Raw genomic sequence first — 25,486 nt, forward strand, 5'->3', positions numbered from 1 at the left:
AAGTAATTGGTAGTTTTTACTAATTAAGCACTTGTCTGACATGGTGTAGAAAACTTTTAGATGCATTATTTTCACATAATCTTCCTGTAGGCCAAAAGACATAGGCACTATCATTATGCTTAGTAAAGGGGAGAGAATCAAAGCACAGAGATGTTTAGGAATTTATCCAAGGGCATCCAGCTTACTAATAGATCACAGATTCACACCAAAATTTCTCTGATTCCAAAACCTTTGCTTTTAATTCGAGGTGCTTCCAGGAGTTAGAACCCCAAGCAAGTTGCATTGCAGTTATGAGACAAAGTAATGACTGGGTGATCCCAGTCAGGTCTAGACTCCTGAGGTTATGGTATTAATTTCATCCTCTTCCCTTGTTCTCTTCTTGGCAACCTCAGCAAACACTCATTTGGTGCTATGCAGTGCTGGGATCTGGGGCACACTTCTCAACCCGAGGGCCTTGAATGGCTTGGGGGGTGTAAATTTGGGAGACTCCGGGTGTATGCAGGTTCTGGTCTGGGAACACGGAAAGACAGGGTCCCTGCCCTCAGGGAGCTCCCAGGGAGTGGGGATGGATCCAGGAATAATGGGAATGCAGTGTGGCGCAGATGTGGACAAAGGCTGTTTGGGGCACTAGCAGTCAGAGAGTTTCCTTGAGAAGGCAACCATAGAGCCAGGTTGTAAGGACTGCAGGGACCCCGCAGTTAGAAGCGAGAAGGTTCGGGGAGCAAGACTAGCACGTGCACAGGAGGAGGTGGGGGAGGCATCAGGATACCAACACATATCTGTGTGGCAGGACTCTGAAGTCGGAATGATGTTCCTGGTCTTGCAGATGAGAAACCTAATTCAGCGTAAATGCTGCTTTCCTTAAAAGCGGAAGCGTGTGTGTGTGTGTGTGTGTGTGTGTGTGTGTGTTTTATGTCCCAGATCATTTTTTCCTCTTTGCATTGGTAGTTTCATCATCTCAATTGGTGAGTGAAACACTTAGGCATCGAACACTGTAGAGAGGGAATTATTTTAAAAATCACTGGTGTTAAGATTTTCATCAAGGCACTTTATCTTAGGAGGTGCTCAATTATGTTTTGCTGGTAAGAGTGACTTACATTGAGCCAATCCACATCGATTCATGTGTCAGTCAGTGTCACTCTCTACAATCCGGACCGGTTCACCTGGTCCGGTCCCAGCTGCCTTAGCAGAAAGGACTTTGAAGTAGCCTCACAACTATGGGTTTCTGTGAATTACTTTTTTTTTTTTAAGAGGATGGTCACTTTGTTCAGGGTGGTGTCTATAAACAGGGCAGGTGGGCAGGGCCAGGGGCTCAGGAGATGAGCATTCAGACAATCTGCAGGGGCCCGGACTGTCCCACCTCGGGGGTCAGAGAGAACAGTTGGCTTGTATCTGACCAGCACCCCAGGTCACACAATTTTTAGAAGAGAACCTTTTTCATTTAGAGAAAACATCATGCCACTTGGTGAGTTAGGGGAAGTTTGTGAGTGTTCTTTGTGTGTGCACATACATACTTACATATATACGTGCGTATGTATGTACAGATACTTAATATCTCTTAAATAGGAACTTGTTAAATGTATATACTTACGATACATTAAATTTACTTTTAGGCATACAAATAAGTCCCCTAGATTAGTGTCTCCCTACCTTGGTTGCATATTAGAATCACCTGGGAGATTTGTAGCAATCAGAATGTCCAGGCGGTACCTCAGGTGTCTGGCTGGGGACCCAGGCGTTATTATTATTATTATTTAAGCTCCAGGGGAGAATGAGTGCCCTAGACTTCACATCAGTTGTTAAAACATATTTTCCAAGATGTCATGATTTAAGAAGCACTTCGGAGGTAAGATTATGCAGATGTTACAGTGGATCAGATGATTGACTAAGACACCAAACTGTATATATTTAATGAATTGAATGAATTCATCAACTCAGCAAATAATAAACAAACATAAAATAAAGTATATCAGTTAGGGATAAGTGCTATGAATGGAAAAACAAAGCGCAGTGGAAGAGGAGGGAGTGGTGTGCGTGCGTGCGTGCGTGTATTTGCATCCAAGGGGTCATGCCGTTAGATTTCCATGGAGTGCTCGCAGAGGGCCCGTACGTGGTAACTATGCGCTGTCAGCACACTGTAAAGGAAAAGCAGGACTCTTTAATTAATTATAGAGAAGTAATTAGTAGCTCTTTGAGAAAAAAAAAACCATTAAAATATCTAAGAACTGGACCAAAGGCATAAAAAGATAGTTCATACACACGGGAATAAAATAGCTAAAAACTACATGCTTAATATTCTGCCTTATTTATACCAGTAGAAATGCAGGTTTAAAAAAGCCACAAGACACCATTACCAATTTGAAGAGGGAATTACTTTTAAAGAATTTGAACGCCCAATGCTTATGGGGGTGTGGTAGATGGATATTATCTTGCACAGCTGAGGAGTATGAATTATTACATTTCTGGAATGTGGTTTGATAGTATATGTTAATCACATTTAAAATGTATTCTTTGACCTATAGATAGTATTGCCATTGTCCCAACACCAAGAAAATAATGAGAAAGGTAGATAAATAACTAACATTGAAGTGATACCTATTATGCACTGGATACTTTGCAATAGAAACTCACAAAACCTGCACATCACTTCTGGGGGGTAGTGTTGTTACTCTCTTTCCTGGATAAAGAAACTGAAGAGCAGGGAGGGTAAGTGAATTGCCCAGAGTTATTCAGCTGGTAAAGAGTAAGATGAGAATTCAAATCCAGCCAGTCGGGCACCAGAGGCCGTGATCCAAAAACTGATCTGTACCACCTAGCACAAGAAGATAGTCATGGGGGTTATTTTGTAATAAAATATATCTTATAGATTGTAATACACCCATATCGAGGGATATATGGAGCAATTAAGATGATGTTAACAAAGAGATCTTTGTGACTCAGGGAAGTGCTCATTGATTAAGTGAAAAATGCAGGATGTGAACATTTTTGAAGATTTTAATTATTTGAAAATCATGAAGAAAAAGTACAAGGAAACATGTTAAAGTATTATGCATATTGAGATCATTTTCTTCTTTTCAATCTTCATTTTATACTGTCCTATATTGGGCATTATAATACTTTAAAGAAGTCAAAAACAATTTTTTATTATTTATTTATTTATTTAAAAGATTTTATTTATTTATTGGAGAGAGAGAGAGTGAGAGATAGAGAGCGCGAGAGGGAAGAGGGTCAGAGGGAGAAGCAGACTCCCTGCTGAGCAGGGATCCCGATGCGGGACTCGATCCCGGGACTCCGGGATCATGACCTGAGCCAAAGGCAGTCGCTTAACCAACTGAGCCACCCAGGTGCCCCAAAACAATTTTTTTAAAAAGAAAGAAAGAAAGAGAAAGAAATTTAAAAATTATGGAAAGAAAAAAAATCAATATCAAACATAACACTAAAAAAAAAAAACCCAAATTCCTTCATGAAAGAAATTTAATATTTACATTCTCCTATATATATCTTATTAATACTTACTAGGGTATCTGTGACACTTCCAGAATAACTTTTCTTTTGGAAATGAGCTCCATTATTTAATATCTTAATCTTTTAAATCCATAATAAGTACATTAAAATTTATATATATACACAGAGCAGTGCCAATATCAGCTAATTTGGGATCTTAACATGTTTCATGTTGAAACTCAGAGGTGACTCATCAGAATGCTGGATTATTTCATAGAAACTTTATCTCTCAGTAGACCTTGAAGATTAACAAAAAACCCAAACCAAGAACAAAAGGGCAGTGCCCTTTACAAGGCTGTGTCAACCTTAGCCAGAGGAAACGATACTTTTCATTCTACCTGAGGTAAGAGAATGGATAGTTAATAATAAATGTGTGTATGTGTGCGTGGGTGGGGGGTTGAGTTCAAACCACAGAACCATAGAAATATTCTAATTTGGTTATGAACAGTTGGTACTTTCCACACGTACTTAACTCTTTTGTCTTTACTTTATTGATTGTTATCTCTTGGAAATTACAGCAGATGCTTTGTGATGTTATTCATAAAGATTGATGTAAATGGTTTGACAGCTTAGCCATTAAACTTCATCCAGGATTTGGGCATTAACAGTCTTTTTTTTTTTTTTTTTAGTACGGGAGGTGAGTGGAAGTTGGTAACAGAATTATCTGGGACTGAGGAGCTAGCATGCATCCAGAAAGCCTTCGTTACACTAGTTCATCTAATCACTCAATAATTTTGGTAATAGGCCTTGTTATTCATCTCCATTTTGGGAATGAGCAGGTAGGATCTGATACTTCTAAGTAACTTGCCTAAGGTCGCACAGCTAGTCAAGGCTCTAGCTTCAGTGTGCGCGATGCAAGGAACATGGGATTGCTTATGAAATATTCACACTTGGTGTCAGAGACTCACTGCCACTTTCCCCCATTTTACTCTCTAAATCTGTAATTCATAGGCTAAAATATGTATTGGAGTAGGACTGAAATTCAACATAGTTTTGAGTCCATGTAGATTAGGCATTTGGAGTGTAGGAAACTCCTGCTTTCTCTGTTTCCCTAAAATAAACGCACGTGGGCATGTGTGTGTAAATACACACACACACATCCATACACCTATTCCTCTGTAACAAGTATTAGTGCTTACTCTATGCTGGGCATTGTTCTGGACTCCAGTGATACAATAATGAACAAAACAGACTCAGTTCCTAAGTTACGAAGAGCTTAGTTCTGAAGAAGGAAGATGGATATTTAAAAATTCAAGCCACAAATGAAGATCATGATGAGCATTTTGGTGTGTTGAGAGAAAAAAGGACACACACATACACACACACACACACACATCCTTACATGGGCAGACCTGCCATACACATCTCGATGTATCACAGACTGTCTATTCATAGAACAGTAGATTTTCTGGAAATATTTTTGGTCTCAACTTTGACCTTTGAGGTAAGGTTTAGTAGAACAGGCCTGACATACAGCAGACTTTTTTGTATTGGAAAATTGCATTCTTAGGAATTTCTTTCTGGATGCCGAAATTCATTACCTTGAAATTTTATGAATTCTGTGTGGCTGAAAGTTCTGAGAATGCTTGGTGAGTATATTAAGGGATATGAAAACTTAACTGCACTGATTTTTTTAAAAGTCTGTGTGCCAGAAGATTTTTAAAAACCCCCCTCATGGGCGCCTGGGTGGCTCAGTTGGTTGGGCGACTGCCTTCGGCTCAGGTCACGATCCTGGAGTCCCAGGATCGCGTCCCGCATCGGGCTCCCTGCTCAGCGGGGAGTCTGCTTCTCCCTCTGACCCTCTTCCCTCTCGTGCTCTCTGTCTCTCATTCTTTGTCTCTAAAATAAATAAAATCTTTTTAAAAAAATCTCCTTCATGCTACAGGTGTATGTTTATTTGCAAGTTTTGGCTAAACCCGTCTTACTCTGTTTTCCAGAGAAACTACTGGAAGCAGAATCCTCAAGATGCATCGTATAGAACTACTCTTGACACTTTTGGCACTTATGTTTACAAGAACCTCAGGTAAGTGAATATAATCATTCACAAGCATACTTCATGGGTCATCTAGAGGGAATATCAAGGTTTCACTTCTTTATGTGGAGGTGGCTATTGAGGATGCTGAATTTATTAAAATTAATGGTTTTAGATTTTACTTTGAAAATTACCAACCATATGGTGTCCCTGTCGTAGAGAAGAAAAGTTTCATAGAAATGAAATCAAGGGGCGCCTGGGTGGCTCAGTCGGTTAAGTGGCTGCCTTCAGTTCAGGTCATGATCCCGGGGTCCTGGGATCGAGCCCCACGTAGGGCTCCCTGCTCAGCGGAGAGCCTGCTTCTCCCTCCCCCTCTGCCTGCCGCTCTGCCTACTTGTGCACTCTCTCTCTCTCTCTCTCTGTCAAATAAATAAATAAAATCTTAAAAAAAAAGAAATGAAATCAAGTAAAGAATCATGTGGGATTACTGAAAAGGAAAAGATTTAGTCTTCTGAGTTTATGCAGAGAAAACAGGATTGTATCTGGAAACAAATTACATTTGTCTGAGATGAAAATCTGCTTTATGTTATTTAAAACTGAAGAGTTCACAGCCATCTTTATTATTATTATTATTAAAGATTTTATTTATTTGAGGGAGAGAGAATGAGAGAGAGAGCACATGAGAGGGGGAAGGGTCAGAGGGAGAAGCAGACTCCCTGCCGAGCAGGGAGCCCGATGCAGGACTCGATCCAGGGACTCCAGGATCATAACCTGAGCCGAAGGCAGTTGCTTAACCAACTGAGCCACCCAGGCGCCCAGCCATCTTTATTATTGATTTTTAGAAAGTTTTACACACATTCTTTTTCTCCCAACATGAAGGCCAAGATTCATCTCATTATTTAGGTAGTGAAGACAGTGAGTGGGAATGCCTTACAGGTCTTGAGGGAAGTACTTGAGTTAGAAGGAATACATAAGAAAGACCGCATAGACTAGGGAAAACAAGCAGGCTTTATATCAGGTGGCAGGTACCAGTTTTAACTGATTAGCAGTGATGGCTTGGAGACTTTTATCAAGAAGGATTCCGTGGCTTCATCAGGATCCTTTGGAGAAGAGATTCATGACTGATTAGCAAGGTTCTCCTTATGCTTTGGAGGAGAAGGTGGGAACACAAGTATTGATTTGCCTTGATCTGTTAATTAGGAGAGGGTAACACATAAGCCCATATCCCCTACTTTCAGAATTACTGCTGAAGAGATAGGGAATTTAAATTATTGATACTTTCAAATAACTCCAGTCCAATATTTACTTAAGTGGGTCCACTTTTGTTGAGATCCTGACAGTGCAATACTACCCAGATGTTAAAGGAAGGAGGTAGATCTGCTCCTCTTGATGCCAGATGACTAATCTTTTAGAAACTGCAGGGTGAAAAAGCAAGGTGCAGGGAAGTGTGCATTGTGGATACCTTGCTCTGTAGACACACACTAATAACCTTGCCCCCAAGTTACAGTGAAACATGTTTCAGGCTCAAAACTAGTCACACAGCCTATTCTATAAGGTTACTAAGGTCCCAGCTCTTTGTCCTTTTAGGTATCTGAAGAGCACCTTTCATAAAGGGTTCACTCTGGGCAAATATGACAATATTCTACGTGAGGATTCATTTAATCTAGTAGAAGTTGAATGACAGTATCCTATTTATTATCCAAACTCAAGACATTTCCAAACACAGACATCATTCCAAAGGGTCTAGGTTGTTGACCCTGTTGGATTCTTACTCTCTGTTCATGTAGGAATGGGAGTTCTTGCTCTGGGCAGTCCATACACCTTGAATTCCACTCACTTTTTTTTTTCAATCAAAAACAATTTCTAATCAACAAAGCCTATAGTGTGAAGCATAAGAAAGATTAGGTAGCTGAAGCCATTAACTGCCAGGGGAGCGTGAACTTTCAACTCCAACCGTCTACCCCTGGAGGGTCTGTAAGCCAGGTTAGGTTTCTACAAATGATAAGTCCTCCCCCAAAGAAATGGTGAATGTGTCTATCACAACACAAGCACAGGTGTTTATAGAAGTGTTCTTTTTTAAGAGTGGCCGAAACCTAGAAATAACCCATATGTTCAAAACCCACAGAATGGATAAATTGTCAAATATGAACACAACTGGATGTACATAACTATGAGAAAAAGAACAAATCACTGCTTCATGCAGCAACATGTCTGCCTATCAGAGACATGATGATTTAGGAAAGAATCTAGGCAGAAGAGCACAGACTGTAGGATTTGTGTCCTTTGTTTTATGTATATTATATCCCTGAAATGGGAAAATAAGTGAAATTGTTTTTGACATGCCATCCTTTTGGATGTCCATTAAAACTAACACCAACACTTACACATGTATCACACCTTCTGTGTTGAAGTAGTGAAATGTAAAATGGAGTTTCTATAACAACCACCAAACACAAGGTTGGTATTCATTAACACTTGTACTTTGAGGTAGATTTCGACCTCCATGTTTTCAAAGAATACTTCTACCATTTGAGCCACTTCCTCTTTACATTGTGGTTAACAACATCGAGTTAAAACCAGACAGTTGCTTTGAGAAATAGACCCTAACTATAGAGAAGACCATGCCCTCAGAGAAATGCTCTACTTAATTTAAAGATTCTCATTCTCAAAATTCAGTTACAGGGCACTGTTGGTGGGAATGCAAATTGGTGCAGCTAGTGCAGAAAACAGCATGGAGGTTCCTCAAAAAATTGCAAATAGAAAGACCATATGATTCAGTAATTTCACTACTGGGTATTTATCCAAAGAAAACAAAAACACTAATTTGAAAAGGTACATGCACCCCTATGTTTATTGCAGCGTTATTTACAACGGCCAAATATGGAAGCAACCCAAGTGTCCATTGATAGATGGATGGATAAAGACGATGTGGTGGATATATATACACACAATAAAATATTACTCAACCACAAAAAAGAGTAAGATTTTGCCACTTGGGACAGCATGGATGGACCTAAAGGGCATTATGCTAAGTAAAATAAGTCAGAAAGAGAAAGACAAATACCATATAATTTTGCCTATATGTGGAATCTAAAAAACAAAACAAATGAATAAACAAACAAATGCAGACTCCTAAAATACAGAGAACACTTTGGTGGTTGCCAGAAGGGAAGTAGGGAGATGAGTGAAATACATAAAGGGGATTGAAAGTACAAATTTCCAGTTAGTTATAAAATAAATAAATCACGAGGATGATAATTACAGCGTAGGGAGTATGGTCAATAATATTGTAATAACATTGTATGGTGACAGATGGTGACTACACTTATCGTGGTGAGTACTGTGTAGTGTATAGAATTGTTGAATCAATATGTTGTACACCTGAAGCTAATATAAGACTGGATGTTAATTATACTTGAATAAAATAAAAGGGCATGCTGGAGCCACCGGAGAACAGGATATGGAAAGGGGCCATGAGGGCTGACTTTGGACTATCAGAAGTTCAAAAGGAGGGGAATGATGACCCTGTCAGCTGAAAAGATCAGATAAATTTCTGAAGACAGAGTATCTGGGTTGATTGAGAAAGAGGGAGGGGAGAAGGGAGGGAGAGAGCGAGCTTGCAAGAGCATTCAAGGAGGGAAGTAACAGATACCCAGATTTGGAGTGATACTGTATTAATCAATCCTTGTCAGTCCACGTGGTAACCCAGAGAGATAATGAACTCACACACACTCTAAGCTATATAGGAGCACCTTAACCAGCCCCAGGCCTGCCCAGGGAATGGTCAGGTAAACTGATTGAGAGCACACTTCTGGTGAGACAGGGCAGGAACTCTGAGGACTCTAGATTTCTTGTTTTCATTTCCATGGAGACTCCCCAGCTAGGGATATTTTGGGGTAGGTGTGGCAACACGGTGACCTCTGTGGTTTTCGTTAGGAGGAATCTGGAATGTGTAACATTTTCTTTGGAAAAGACTTCACTGCATTTATCTGTCCTCTAGCTATGGTAGGTTAAGTTTGGGTCGTGTCCTGTTTGGGAAAGGCATTAGAAATGTTGTCTACATTTATGCCCTGAGAGTGTCCTAGTGTTGGAAAGATTGACTTTCTGTCTCTTAGTGTTGGAAAGATTGACCCTTTTTAAAATGAGAACTCACAAAACTGAGACATTGAGATTGCTCAGGACTTTCTTACTCACCTGGCTTATTTGCCTCATGTGTTATGAAAGAAAACATTTACCTTTGTCATTCTGTTTTTGTTTTTCTTTTACTTTGCTAATCTTATGAAGAAACTTGTACTTCACGTTTTAACATCACCGCAGTCAGAGGGGAACCTTTCTATCTGAGATATTGCTCATCAGCATCTGAGCCCAAGAATGAAACAGCCGTCATAAAATGGTACAAGAGCAATGGATCACAGGGGCGCATTGAGCTAAACTCAAGCAGTTCACCCAGAATTTCTCTGCATGATTATGTCTTGGAGTTTTGGCCAGCTGAGCTGGAGGACAGTGGATCTTACTTTTTCCAAATGGGGTAAGTATAGCTTCTCTTTGTGTTAGTGTATTTCATAGCACTCTTGGACTTAGTTCAGCAAATCAGATATACAGCATCTGAAAGGATAATCCATGCATTTACTCTCCCTTACCCCCCCTACAACATGCAATAAATACTTCATTATGGAAAAATTAAATATCTGCCCTTGTGTTTATCTTTTTAGTGATCTTAACGAAAGATTACCTTAATATCTCTTTTGGGGAATCCTTAGCAAAGATAAGTGGGTACCAAATGAAATTCATTTTAAAATTCAGCTGCTCCTACTGTGTAGAGTTGTTGGTCAAATTGGATAAGTGAGGACTCTATATTGAACGTGTGGTGAAGGGGGGCAACGTCAGCTTCCTGGGTGGCATCCTCAGGCTGGGGCAAAGGGTCGGAACTGGTGTGGACTCATCCCGGTCCAGTTTTCCCGGGTTTGTTGAGTATCGGGTGGTAGTGTGAGTGAGGGATGTATGGGTCTTGCACCCAGTCACAGACCTACAGCCAGGAGCAGTGAGAGAGAAGAGCCCAGAAAAGGCTTTGCATGACTTTCACGGGACAGACCCCTATAGTCTATGCCAGGACACTCATAATCAAGAGTCCAAGAGTCATAAGTTCTTTGAAATGAGAAAAACCAACTGAATGTTTCAGTGATTATTACTGAACTGGGTTCTCTTTATACTTTATTTGGTGAGCTGGGAAGGAGCAGCTGGGACAAGCGGTGTTCTATGTGATGGATTATTAGTCTTTATGACATAGTGTTTATCTGGCATGTTTGTGGTGCTGTGTATGTACTTGCCTCTGCACGTGAGTATGTGTGTAGTTTTACAGAAATCTGAGGCTGACCTGGGAAAGATAGCTCGGGCCCAGGGGAGGGGAGTGCTGGTGGTGTACTCTCAGATGTAGTAGATTTCTGGGGTGGGTCCTGATCATTATCAACAGTGCTGTTGAGAGCGGAGTGAGATAATCACGGTGAAACCTTGTTATCACTCATGTGGTTTTGCACAAAATGAGGTCATTTTGGTTTGTTTCTATACATAGGAACCCCCAGGAGTCAGAAATTCAAGAACTCTTTTCCTGTTGTTTGTTTTGACCAGTGAATTTTGTGTGTTCCTTGAAGAGTGACGATTCTAGAAGTAGCTCACAACTGGGACTTTTCACACTAATGTAGAATGGATACTCACAAATGGGGTAAAAAAAAAAAATCTCCCTAGTCCTGATTTAATAGAGGCATGATTTAAATGCGGGAAGTACTCCAGACAGGGCAGGAAGAGCACATTGAGGGGAAGAGTCAGTTATCCACAAACATCGCTTGGAGACAGATAGGGACAGAAGGCAACGTCTCTCTGATACGGAGGGTGGAGAACACAGCCTGGCTTAGGAAGGAAGACTGGAAGCATCAAATAGAGACAGGCTGTCGGAGAAGTGTGGAGAACTAGGAAGATGATCAGACAAGGCAGGAAAAACAAGGTGGCTCAGTGGCTGTGGTGATGAACTTTGAAAGGTGTTGGAGGCTGACGAATAACGTGAGACTAATGTGATGGAATGAGGAGAGACCTTGACAGTGGTTTTGGGAACATCAGTGGGCGGGGTGCAGCACCTGGGTGGCTCAGTCAGTTGAGCTGAGCGTGTCTGCCTTAGGGTTTGGTCGCGATCCTGGGGTCCTGGGATCGAGCTCTGCATCGGGCTTCCTGCAGCAGGGAGTCTGTTTCTCCCTCTCCCCCAGCTGGTGGTCACTCTCTCTCTCTCACATAAATAGATAAAATCTTTAAAAAAAGAAAACCAATGGGAATCTACACAGGTTGTTTTGGACACCTAGGGGCATTGAAGATGGGGATTTCTTCAAATTTGGGTCACTGGTGAACAATATCCTCTGTGTGTGTGTGTGTATACGTGTGTGTGTGTGTGTGCACAGATTTAGATGAGCAAGCCTCTGTATTTCATGTGGAATCTGTCCATTAGAACCATAATCCTTTCATTTTTCAGGAGCCCTCTGCTAATAATCAAAGGCCTCTGGAGACTGATACTTGAATCCTGAAGTCAGATCAAATTTTAAGAAGGAAATCCACCAAGAAGGGAGGGGATGCAGGAGAGAGGGGTGTTCGATGCTAGAGGGGAGGGCATGAATATAGAGAGAAAAGCACATGCAGAAGTCTCATAGTCATGTTCTAGATTGACAAGCAAAAAGATTGACTTGGTAAGGGGCCTCCCAAGAATGGGCTAAAGCTTTTCAGATCCCCTCTTGTGTGGCAGGAGTGGCGCCTGTGACCAAGAATGGATGGCCTTGTGGGAGAACAGGGGTGGTCACAGCTTTGGTCAGTTGGCCTCAGCTTCACACTGGCCTTCATGCTCCCCGAGCAAGGACAGTGTCCCCTTGTTCCCACATTCCCAGGGCAGTGGCTGGGATGTGGAGGCGTTCTGTCAGTCAGGACTTACTGAGAGTTAGGAATTAGGATTGCAGATGTAGAGAACAATATGGCCCGATAAGATGGAAATATGCATGTACTGTCTTCCTCGTAAGTGACAGGACAGAAAGATCTGGAAATAGAACTCTGTCCAGCTCAGCGGCGCTGAAGTCGGGGAAACATTAGACACACTTGGGAAGACGATGATGCCAATGGGATTCTGAATCCTTTCCAAGGGCCGCGTAGCTCTATTATGTTCCATGGCCGCTGACCTACCGCCTTTAACCTTGAGGACAGCTTGTCAAGCCACCCACCACTTCCTGCCCAAGGGAGAAGCCAGACTCACCTCGACTGTGAGAGCATAGTATTGGGCAGTGCAGTCCTGGTCTTTAGCACCAAACTGAAGTGTGTTTGCATCCTGACACTGCCGCTGACCGGGTGTGGGAACTTGGGCCAGTTATTCAGCTTTAGGTGAGGTTTAGCTTTCTGACCTCACGTAAGAGAAATCGCCATCCCCATTGCACATGCGCGGTGCAATGCCCGGAGCTCAGTGAGTGCTAGTCTTCCTTCCATGCTACTGTAGACTTAGAGAGGGCACTGCAGGAGCCTGTGGTAGGTACAAAAGGCACACTGGACAACTTAACCACACGTCTGTTGTGTTTAGTATGGGGATCTGTATATTGCATGTGCAGTTTAAACAAACATCAGGTTGCAAACGTTTCCTTGTTTCCTGGCCAATAGAACATTATTGTAGAATGTAACACTTTTTTAAAATGTTTTAACTTAAGGGGCGCCTGGGTGGCTCAGTGGGTTAAGCATCTGACTCTTGATTGCAGCTCAGGTCATGATCTCAGGGTTATGAGATCGAGCTCCTTTTTAAAAACTGTGTTAAAGTTGTTTCCTCTTCCAGCTTACTAATTTCTAATCAGAAGGAACAACACCAATAAAATCAATTCAAACTAACGTTTGCTCAGTAAAGTGCTAATATAGTTATGCAGCCACTCCAGACTTGGCTTTACTCAACAGTAAGAGAAGAGGATTAGAAGAAATTGCCCAGAGAAATATAAAACCCAATGCATATATACACACTTCCAGGAAACAAGTTCAGGAGTTTGTTTGTGGATCTCATCAATCCACTGCTACTGTCCCATCCTGAGTTAAGAATCTTTGAACTTGTACATTTTCAAAGATCATTGAGGTTTTAAACATTTCTGTCCAGACACCCATAATATATGGTCTGTAGCAGGTGTTGTGTGTGTGTGTGTGTGTGTGTGTATGTACCCATAATATATGGTCTGTAGCAGGTGTGTGTGTGTGTGTGTGTGTGTGTGTGTGTGTGTGTGTGTGTGTGTGTGTGTAGGACTGCTGAGGTTTTTCTCTTTCACAGCCCCGTACCCTTGTCCCATGACAATTGTTAAATTTCTTGCTGTACTGAACCAAAATGGGGCAGAGCATGGTCTGGGCATCAGTGAATGAGCCTCTTTATACAAAAATAAGGAAAGGTTTTCACTGGTTGGATTGGTTACTAAAAGGTGGTATTTGCAAAGTCTCTGTACTAATTATAAAATACCTTTAAAACTTTGTTTCATAGACATGATACGCATGAATGGAAATTAAATGTCATTGGAAAAAGTAAACACAGGTGTTTTGCTGAAAGACAACTAATTAGTAAAACTGTGGAAGTTCAAAAATCTTTGCATGTAAACTGTAAACAAAACACATACTATTCAAAACTGGCCAATAGAACATCACTGTATAAGGTAACACTTCTAAAATATTTTAACTTAAGGGGCGCCTGGGTGGCTCAGTGGGTTAGGCGTCTGACTCTTGATTTCAGCTCAGGTCATGATCTCGGGGTTGTGAGATGGAGCCCGGCGTCGGACTCTGAGCTCAGCAAGAAGTCTGCCTGAGAATCTCGTTCTTCCTGTCCCCCGGCCCCTTACTCCTGCTCTCTCTCTTAAATAAATAAATCTTTAAAAAGTATTTTAACTTGAGGAAAAAAAGCCAAAAATCCAAAGTGAGGCTGTGGAGCATCCTTGTCTTGTCCCGTGCAAGCTGCCTGACCCCTCGACAGCTCAGCTGCCCGTCTGAGCAAGGTGTCCCAGCAGGGTTGCTCAAATGAGCTCCTGCCCCATATTAAGTGTTTGATAAATGGTAACAGCTTCCTCTTTCTTGCCCTTCTTTCATTTTCCTTCTCTTTTGATAAATTAAATTTTAGGAATGCAAGATTAGGGATTTTTATTTTCTTCTGCCACATATATTTAAAATTTTAAATTCTATTGTATACGATATTTTGTATTGTATATGTATTTTTTCTAAACATATGAGTTCCTTTTATAAAGATGGAAGATGGGAAAAATGCACAATGAAGACAGCAGAGCTCACTCAGAATTCCCCCAGCCAGAGACGTTGGGATTTTTGTGTGTGTAAACATCTACTTTTAAAAAGTGACATTTAAAAACATGTTTTTAAATAAAAATGGTATTTTTAATGGCTTGTATTTTTCCTTTATCCACTAAAAATTATATTGCGATTATTCCCCTACCTCTTTAAACATCCTTCCGAACGATTCCATTGTGTATTACACTTGTGTCTAACTAATCCCCTGGTTTGAGGCATTTGTTAGTTTCCTACTTTCCACTATTATTTGCATAGCTAAAATAAGTATCATTCTAGTAAGTCTTAGGGTGTGTGTATGATTTATTCTTCAGTCACATCCCTAAAAGTAGAATTATTGGATCAAAGGCTCTGAGCACATTTATGGCTTTTGCTCCACATTATTAAACTTCTCTCCGGGGAGCTATGCTAGTTCAAAACCCTCTTTTCCAGCACCACCACACACTGTGAAGTCATACCGTTAGAATCTGACATGCAAAATTTCTGTACTTTTCAGTAGTTTTTTTCCCGATTTCTTTTCTTAATAATAAATTGAACATCTTATGTATTTATTGCACCTTAGGATTACTTTTGTGGATTATCTATTTTCTTCAGCTGGTGTACCTTTTACTTGAATTGTAAGAGCTCTTTTAGACAATACTATGGAGATTATATATATATTCACAAACGTATCATATATAAACTTATAGTATATACATATATAATACATAGACATACTTAAATTACATACATGCAGACACCCAACACAAATTATATTATTTCTATAGAAGAACAAACCTGAAAAATGTGACTCTGTTACGGAAATTTTAAAGAGCCATATGGGAGAGTGAGCCAGACAGAAACCCTTCAGAAAGTTGAAGCTACGGATGATTTCCTAGAAATCTTTGTTTGCATATTTTGCTTCACCACTGTTTACTTGTGATTTTTCAAGGAGAGCTCTTATCCAAATGTTTTCTAATGTCTGAGTCAGTCCTGAGTGGACTTGACTCTATTTCCTATCAAATGTGCAAATATTTAACAGTAGTTATAATTTTGTGAGGTTCAGTGTACAGGTTTCAAGAAATCTCAACATGTGGATATTTAAATTCAGAAAATAGATCTGCTGAGGCTGTTTCTAGCTAGATGATTAAACACAAGGTTCATTATTCTCAGCCTGTTTACAGATCATGGCCTATCTGAGGGGAGGAGAGCAAGGAAGCTAAATCAGTAAACACATGATTGGAAATAAAAATGAAGAGTCTTTGATATTTAAATGTGCTTTGGAAAAAAACAGTTTGGGGTCATAAAAGTTTGACATGTACAGAAACAATTTACTGAAATGAGGATGCGGGTGGGTGCTTCCATGCTAAGCACCCTCTGGGCTTAGCCCCAGTTGCTGCCAGCTTTGGCACCTTCGAGAGAGGTCTGTGGGCAGTACATTCTCCTTGTTCCTAAGCAGGAACAGTGTCACATAGTCAAGGTTAGCAATTTACTTCCCATTTTCCATATCTGGATGTTAGATCGCTTAGAACCTCTTCCATGGGTGACTGATGGCTAGATTGAAGAAGGTGGCTTTTTTGTTTTTATTCATTCCTGTGACCTATATGGAAATTTGTGGTGGAGAGACATGTTTGTGTGTGCCTGTGGATTTGAATATTCTTGGTACCTTTCTGATCAGTCCACTGTCTTCTGGTGGAAGACATCAAGAGGCTGGATGGTTTACTAGGTACTCAGGTCTCTGAGTAATTTTGCTCCCACCTCCACTACCCACCCCCAGGATGGATAGTCCTGAGTATATGGACTTAAACTACAAGTGTTACAAAATAGAGTTGGGCAAAAAGTTTTCACCCAAGCAAGGATTTTTTTGTTATAGTGATTACTCTCTCTCTCTTCCTTTACCTCCTTCCTTCCACCCCTCCTTCCCTTCTCCCTCTCCCTTTGTCTTTACCCCTCCCCCCCTTTATGTGTAAAAGAGAGAGATTAAAAGAAAATGACAGGAGCAGCTACAGCACCCCCTATATTCTATTTCCCAGCATGTATTAATAACAACAATAATAACAGTAATGGGACTATGTTTCATTGTTGCCACAGAGGCAGTACCAGATCCCTGGGACATCGACTCAGATATTACTAGTTTTCAGTTTCCCCCTTTTTTAAATAAAAATCTTTTATAAATTTGAATCAATATAACATGATACTGCTTTTACTTAAAATATTTTAACTTGCTTTTTTCCTTTTTTTTGCAAAACAGAACTGTGAAGAGATGGAGAACAATAAAAACCCAGTTTTACAGAAGAATGCGGAGTTTAGAGATCAGGGATATTACACCTGTGTGTTTTTCATTCATCATAATGGAAAACTATTTAATGTCACCAAAACCTTCAATGTAACAATAGTTGGAGGTAAGAGAAATTTTAGAATGGGAAAGAAGCAAATGTATCTTTGTAAAATGAGTTTTCTTTGTAATGCAGGAATCCAAAGGCAACTTAACTTGGAGTTGTGACCACATTGCTCGCTCAAATATAAGGGTCAAATTGTTTGGGCATCATTCACCACATTGGAAAGATTATTTTCAGCGGGGGGGGGGGAAGTAAATGACCTTTATATAGGTGAGCCTCCCATGAGCCAGCATTCTTATTTAATGTTTGAGTAATTTGAGGAATCTCTTGTTTAGCATATGCTTTCACTCAACAGATATTCTTCAAAGTGTCTATAATTCAATAAACTGTACTGAGCATCAGGAGGTAAAAGAGGCAGGGAAATAGGAAATAAAGTGTGTAACGTACTAGAGAAATTTGAGTATAGGTAGGAGAGGTGATAATCCACATAGGAGTACCCTAGTATATGAAACTGGATTCATCTGTGAGGTGTTAAGGGTGCAGAGAGAGTCCAGAGGAAGATCAGAGTCTGGAGACTCCGAGCTGAGTTTAGAGGCTGAACATGAGATGGGCAGGAGGACATGCCGGGGACAGGGTGCTCTGGGATTTCAATGATATACTTCAAGTTTTAGTAGATGGCATACTGTCTTAAAGATATTCTTTTACACCACCCCTCCCCTAGGGCTCCCACTGACATTCCTGATGGCGGGGCGGGCGGGGGCGGGGGGGAGGAGACGGATCCAGAGAAAGATAAGCAATAGCAATTTTCTACAAAATCACCCCTTTGTCCTGGAATCAGTTCATGTCCCTCAATATTCTCAAGACCTGAGAGTTCCTACTTTCTCTGGTGGCATCCCAGGTCCTGCTGTCTGCCTGTATTCATTCCACACATGCCCAGAGAGTCTGAATCCCAGAAGAGCCAAATCTGACTCGCTTGGAGTTTCACTTTGCAAGTTTCATCCTCCAGTTCCTACCCACACACTCACCACTCATTTCTCTACCCTTCACTCTGCAGCATCACACTTCCCGAGAGGGCTTAGGTAGGGTTGGTGCCGGAGAGCCCCTTAGGCTCCCTTCACTCCTTCTGCATATACATCGTGTTTGCTGAGCACCAGTAAGCCCCAGGAGTTTGCTGAGCATCGGGAATGACTGCTCTGTACATTACTTGTAAATGCCCCAGAAGCACCGGCTGTACCAGAAGGGAGAGTCTAGGTCATGAAGAAAGTTGCCAGTGCTGATCTTTGGACTGACAAGAACTTGACAACGTAGCAGGTTCAATATGTGCTCTCCGTATTCGGCAGTTATAAGCTCCCTAGGTCGTATGACAGCATTCAGAGGGAAGCTGAGGCCGAGAGTATTAGGTACCTCTAGTCAGGGTCAGAAGTCACTCAAACAGAAGCAGAGCTGAGCCCGCAGGTGTGGACATCCCTGCAGGGCCAGGACTAAGGTGAGGCAAGCGAGGCATCCAGAGCACAAAATTGAAGCCGTGTTTCCCTCACTGTTTGCGTGGGAAGGGTCGACACCTGAGAGCGAGTGCCTTGCCTATTGCACAGAGTAGAGTCCCTGTCCCCAATAAATCTGTCTGTGAGGAGTTGATGAGAGCAGACAGGAGGAATAAAGGCAGAGCAGAAAGGCATTTCCCGGGGACTTTCCCACTAAGTCCTGCAGGTGGGTTTGTCCGCCTGGATGGACATTTTCCTCTGGCGTTTAGCTGCAGAAGCCACAGATTTGAGCTGAGGGAAACCCAATTCAGTGTGTTTTCTCCAGTTATATTAGCTTTGAGTTGACGGAAAGCGAAACGACAAACACTATCAGCTGCAACCATTAATTAATGAAAATACGGCAGAAGTAAGTGTAAAGTGATGACTATTAGGATCTTTGTCACATGGTATAAGGGTGTTATTACAAATACTTGTCTTAGAGAAGCTCAGTGTAATGCTGACGCATTTTTCTTTTCTTCTTTCACTTTTAGATCGCAGCAAAATAATTCCTGTTCTTCTTGGACCAAAGCTTAACTATGTGAAGGTGGAATTAGGTATATTTCGACATACTTATACTCTGCATTTAGGAATGGGGGTAAAACTGAGTCTTCCAAGGCTAAATCTGACTCAATGATCGATCCATATTGTGCGTGCATCACACGTGCCAGGCTTAGTGAAGAAAAGCCTATCATTGTTTGAATGTTGCCATTTGTAGGCTGGTGAAAACGAATGGTCTGTTGAAAACATTATACATAGGGTTTTGGTCACCCTGCTGTGGCTTTTCTGTAATAGTCTTTTGGCCACTTTTAAATATGAAAACTCCAGGGGTGCCTGGCTCAGTCGTTAAGCATCTGCCTTCGACTCAGTTCATGATCCCAGGGTCCTGGGATCGAGCCCCATGTCGGGATCCCTGCTCCGCGGGAAGCCTGCTTCTCCCTCTCCCACTCCCCTGCTCTTGTGTTCCCTCTCTCGCTGTGTCTCTCTCTGTCAAATAAATAAATAAAAATCTTTAATAAATAAATAAATATGAAAACTCTGAGAGAACACTCTGGAGGAATGATTCAGACTTATTCTGTGGTCTGAATATTTGATTGATGAATCAATGGGCTTTGACTCAATGGACTTAACTGACTGTACATTTAAGATTTGCCTAGACAGGGCTTGATGAAATCAGTGCATCCAGTTGCATAAGTAATTCCTTTCCAAAAGGGAAGGAAGGAAGGAAAAGAAGAAATTCACATATGCTACACCATGTTTTATATTAGGTGATTGAAATATATTCTTGAATTAAATCTTCCAAACAACTCCAAGGGGTATTATTCCCATCTTGTGGATTAAATGACCAAAGCCCAGGAGAAAGGGTTCAGTAACTTGTCTAAAGTTAAATCAATAAAAAGTGGCAAAGCTGGGGTCCAAGTTGCTGTTCACTGTTTCCTAAGCCCACACCTTTGGGCCAGCATCTGTCACAATCATTTGTGGGACCACATCTGCCCAACACAGCTCGGATACTTTGCGATTTGTAGTTGTTGTTTGCCTGCTTTTTATTGGTTTCTGAACTTAGCTCTCTTATTTCTTTCTTCTCATTTTGGGCTTAATTTGCACCTCATTTTTCATTTGTCGACATGGAGACATAGAGAATTAATTTCAGTCAACCTCTCTTGTAGCACATGCATTTTAAACTCTAAAGTTCCCTCTAATCATGACTTGAGTTGTTTCCAACAAATACGGGTATGCCATATTTTCATTACTATTGGGTTCAAACATAAAAAAAAAAAAACCTTCCCTTGTGATTTCTTCTTTCTTCTATGGATTATTTTTTCTTCTTAATTTCCAAATCTTTGGAGGATTTTCTAGTTGTTTTTTGTTGTTGTTGCTGTTATTGATATATAGTTAAGTTCCATTCTGGTCCAAGATTATACACTGTATCATTTCCATCATATGCAATCTGTAGTAACTTGCTTCAGGACCAGAATGTGGTGTGTCTTTGATGAATGTTCCAAGTGCGTCTGAAACAAATATGCATTCTGCAGGTTTTGGTTTTATCATTCTGTAAATATCAATTATGTGAAGTTAGCTAATGGTATTATTCAGATCATCTGTATTTTAACCAAGCTTTTGTGTGTTTTCTTTATCTGTTACCAAGAGATGTTAACATCTCCAACTACAATGGTAATTTATCTCTGTACCCTTTAGTTCCGTCAATCCTTGCATTATATATGCTGAGGTTATCTCATGGGCATATACAAACTGATGCCTGTTGAATTGATACTTTATCATTATAAAATTTCTCTCTATCTATCATACTTCTTTCCTGAGTGCCTACTTTCTCTGATAATGGATAGACATATAGGTTTTCTTTTGTTTGAGACTGACAGGCTTTCTCTCTCTCTTTTTTTCTTTTACATCTTTTTACTTTTAGCATTTCTTTGTAAATCAAATACACATAAAATGTATCTCACATAGATGGCATATATTTGGATCTTTTTTGAAATCCAGTCTGTATAGTGTGTAATCCACTTGCATTTCATGAATTATGGATGGAGGTGGTGTGAAGCCTCTCATCTTGCTACCTGTTTTTTAGTTGGTTTATGTGTTCTTTGGTCCTTTTATTCCTCCCTTCCTTTTGGATTCATAAAGTATTTTCTTTATTTAATCTGCTTTGTTTTCTTTTGTGTTAGACCTTTTTGTATCCTTCGTTAGTAGTTCTAGAGATTACAATGTGTATCCTTGTCTGACTGCAATAAGACAAACGTACATCTCAGCACATTCATAACTTCACAGCATGGGAGGACCTTGCAACAGTTCATTTCATTTGTCCCTCCTACCTCAGGTTGTGCTGTTATTTTATGTATTTCTCTCTTGCAGATGTGCTAAAACTCACAATAGATCACATTATTATTGCTTTAAATAACCCACAGTCTTTTATGTTTACTCAAATATTTGTATTTTCTTGTGCTCTTCATTTGTTCCTGTAGTTGCTTGCTTTCATCTGGGATAATTTTTCATGAGTCTGAAAACTTTCCTCTGGGATTTCTTGCAGTGTGGTTAAGGTGGGCGGGGGAGGGGCATGGGGCCTTCAGGCCTGTGTTTGTTGTACATCGTTTCCTCTATGGGGGTTTTCTCTCCTAAGTACTATGAGACTGTAGGAGAAACTGGTCAGCCTTCACAGCCTCCTCAGCAGTCATCCTGTAAGCCCGTGTGGCTGTCAGAATTTCCACTGGGCTCTCTTTTTTTCTATGAGATTCCCTCTACGCTGTACAAACCAAAACAAATTTCTCCCAAGAATAAGACGGCTGGCTATCTCAGCCCCCCCCCCACCCCCGAAGGGCTTTTTCCTGACGGTGTTTTCAGCTCCACTGTTTCTCTTTGTTTTCTCTGCACTTGGGGGTCTATACCGTTTAGCTAATTTCATTTTTTGTGTGTGACTTACCCATTTTGTTTTTCTAGAAGTTGCCGTGGGAGTGTTGGTCTGACAGTCCCTACTAAATTGTATGTTGAAAAGAAAGTCCACTGGCCACTCTAAGTTTTAATAATTGATTTAAACATAAACATTTGAAGAGAAACCAATTCATATTTTGGTGATGGCTTATAATTGCTACCTAATTTCTCTGCTTTATACATTTTTTAAAATTTAAAAATAAGGCATATCTGTTTTGTTTCTGGAACATAGCACTATATTATCTTTATATATTAGGTTAACATATAGTGATTATATTCATTTTATACCTTTGGGAAATCTGAGTTTCTAAGATCAGAACATTGGTTATCAACTTTTATGTAGGAAAAGATGTAGAACTCAACTGCTCTGCTTTGGTGAATGAAAGGGATGCAGTTTATTGGAACGTGTGGGAAGAAAATGGAAAGGAACCTAATGTACATGAAGAGAACATAACAAGAACTAGGTATGTATATGTGATACATTATTTGTCACAATATATACAAATCACCTTTTGTTGTAGATACATGATATAAAAAAACACCAGAGTCCTGGACATCTGGGCTCTTTCCATAGTTTGGCTATTATGGACATTGCTGCTATAAACATTGGGGTGCATGTGCCCCTTCGAATCGGTATGTTTGTATCCTTTGGATAAATACCTAGTAGTGCAATTGCAAAAACAAACAAACAAACAAAAAAACCCCCAGAGTCCTGAATCAATGACTGGATGTTTAAGTTTAAATTTTAATTATAATTTACATATTTTATACTTATAATTACCATGCTCTAGGTTGACGGATTATGCAGAAATCTATTGCCAAGATCTAAGCTAGAAAAAGAAGGTCAGTGGGACTTTTTCACATCATCTTACAAAAGTAGCTTTTGGTCAGTCAGGATCTGAAGGGGATGGGGATTTTACTTAAGCATCTTATAAGATTGGTAATCATGTAAGAGTCTCCAAAGCTTGTCAGATGTAAGTTTTGTCTCAAGGAAACACTAATGTACACGTCACCTACCCTGTGACATTCACTGTTGGCAGATTGACATTGAACATAGTTATTATTGCAGCATTTTGCTGTCAAGAGTCCATTAATGGAAATTAGAAACACAGTAAGAACAGGTAAAAGAAATTAAAAAAAAAAAAACACAAAGAGGGCATTGGTTAGATGTAAGTATCTAGGAGGCAGCTCTTGGTGCAAAAAGTTTCAAATCACATGTGTATTAGTACTTACATAGCCTATGTTCTTCCAGTAAGGAATGGTCACACTTATTAAAACATGCCAAGCCTGTGGTCATTAGGTGTTTCTGAATGACTTCGGGTCATTACTCTACTTAGTAATGTCCTGATACACTCAGGTTTTAGTGAGTAGTAATCCCAAGGTGTCTGTCACCTTGGCTGCACTTTTGAGGTTTTTTTCTGCCTTTTATACTTCAAAACATTCCTTGTCATCCCACAGGCAGCTCTCGATTCTTGCTGACACTTGCCTGCGAGCTTCTAATGGTGCAAGGTCTGTGGCCTCGCCCGGTAGTGGGCGTGTGAATGCTGGTCCAGCTGAAATACATGTCTTGCCATTGTGTCTTATCCTCAGCATCAGACCTTCACTCGAGTTCTGCATGTCCCCCTTCTCGTGATCTATTGCTAATCTTTGGGGGGACAGAAGACCAACTTGCCAAACTATTTGAAATGGAGCTTAAGCTAAGCTAGGGGAGTAAGGTGGTCTTTCTTTAGAATTAGGTGCATGAGCTTTTTCCGTCACCTGTTTTGGCTTCTCACTGACCTTTTGTGTCTTACTTTCGGGGTCTTTCACTGATTTTAAATAGTTGATATTTCTGGTTTGGTGACTTCTGTGCAGAATTACGTTCTAAAATGTATTTGAGACAATTGGAGGCTACAGTGGGTGCCGTGTCCCGAGTACTAGAGACACCTGCTGTGGCAGGTGAGTGACCCCACCTGGCGAGGGCTTTCACAGGTTGTCATTGGTGGGGAAGCTGATGTCATGGGCAGTTGCCTTGCATCAACGATAGCACAACGTGAATCTCTTAAGAAGAGAAAGACAACTTGCTGCTGGTGTTTGTCTAAGTCATTTTCTGACACTCCCTGAATGGCTTAATTGGTATTTCTCGTGTGCCTATGGGTGCGTCTGAGAATAGTGTCATTCTTTTTTATTTTTAAAAGATTTATTTATTTATTTTAGAGAGAGAACATGCAAGCAGGGGGAGGAGCAGAGGGAGAGGGAGAGAATCTCAAGCAGACTCCACACCGAGCGTGGAGCCCGACACAAGGCTCTATCCCAGGACCCTGAGATCATGACCTGAGCCGAAGTCAAGAGTCAGACACTTAACTGACTTAGCCACCCAGGTGCCCCGAATAGTGTCATTCTTAAGTTTATTTTCAATGCTGAACAAATAAAAGTGATCTTTAGGATTGCATGGAGAAACCTGATAAGAATCTGTATTTATGCCAAACCCTTTTGCAGCCTTGTCACGATCAGTGGAGACCTCCCCGTGGGAGGAAAACTTAAGTAGTTAGGAGACGAGAAATAGGGGGAAATAACTGAGAGAATATTTTCTTGTGTTTTCAAGTCAGCATCATTACCTTCCAGCATTTTCATTCTGGGCAGTGCACAACATCGTTCCCCAGGTGGTCTCAGGAAGGCTGTTTCTGCCCGCCCTGATGCTCCCTGGAGGAGCCGAGATTCTTGGTGGCCCAGTCTCTGAGTCCCCGTCAGAAAAGGAAGGTTCCATAGAGCCAACAGATCCACTGCTCTTGGGTATTTGCACGTATGACTTCCTCTCTCGTGGGTAATGTTGCTGGTAATGACCAACGCCTATCACTGAATTATTTCCTCTTTTACAGGACTCCAGATGGCAAATTGTATGCATCAATAATACTGAGAATTGAGAATATTAATGAAAAAAATCTTAAGTTTTCATATAATTGTGCTGTGGCCAGCGAGGGAGGCACAGACACCATAAACTTTGTCTTGTTGAAAAAAGGTATGAGAAAGTTTTATTGTGGAAGTTTGTGGAAGCTTAGAATGTTGCTGCTGAGACACCCCTCAAAGATCACCACTCCCTCATTTTACAACCCAGGAAGCAAGCTCCCGAGAGGTGAAATTGTCGACCTTGTGTCAGGCATTCAGGCTAAACTGGGACTCAGTCCCCAGCTGGAGTTCCCTGTGCATTGATTTTGTGCAAAGAATGAAAACACAAACTCTTATCTTTTGCTCTCAATCATATTGCAGACCCAGGTAGAAACCAGGGGCTCCGGACAGGGAAGCAGATGCAGCCTGGAGACAGATGTGTGGCTGGGTGTTGTGGGGGAGGCAGGCAGGGCAGCTCCGGCACACCCACAATGATCGTAGGCAAGCTTTCAGCTCAGTGTAGGATGAGTCCAATGATA

General features: G+C 40.9%; 1 protein-coding gene across 4 annotated transcripts in view; it reads left to right on the forward strand.

The window, feature by feature from the left end:
- The window catches only part of IL18R1 (interleukin 18 receptor 1), a 36,617-nt gene that overhangs the window by 1,546 nt on the left and 9,585 nt on the right, over positions 1-25,486 (forward strand). Inside the window, exons 2-10 of one of the 4 annotated variants that reach the window (XM_028103893.2) lie at positions 3,738-3,847; positions 4,134-5,093; positions 5,442-5,527; positions 9,761-10,004; positions 14,001-14,169; positions 17,037-17,187; positions 19,136-19,198; positions 22,426-22,546; positions 24,941-25,080. In XM_028103893.2, the coding sequence (XP_027959694.1) occupies positions 5,470-5,527; positions 9,761-10,004; positions 14,001-14,169; positions 17,037-17,187; positions 19,136-19,198; positions 22,426-22,546; positions 24,941-25,080 (946 nt within the window). In that variant the 5' untranslated portion in view covers positions 3,738-3,847; positions 4,134-5,093; positions 5,442-5,469. The remainder of the gene's footprint in view (positions 1-3,737; positions 3,848-4,133; positions 5,094-5,441; positions 5,528-9,760; positions 10,005-14,000; positions 14,170-17,036; positions 17,188-19,135; positions 19,199-22,425; positions 22,547-24,940; positions 25,081-25,486) is intronic. The other 3 variants (XM_028103889.2, XM_028103892.2, XM_088026603.1) reach the window with 3 other exon arrangements.

The sequence above is a fragment of the Eumetopias jubatus genome, unplaced genomic scaffold (assembly GCF_037043125.1).
Source record: "Eumetopias jubatus isolate StellerSeaLion01/CBP00866 unplaced genomic scaffold, mEumJub1_p1.0 scaffold_9, whole genome shotgun sequence".
In the NCBI taxonomy this organism is placed as follows: Eukaryota; Metazoa; Chordata; class Mammalia; order Carnivora; family Otariidae; genus Eumetopias; species Eumetopias jubatus.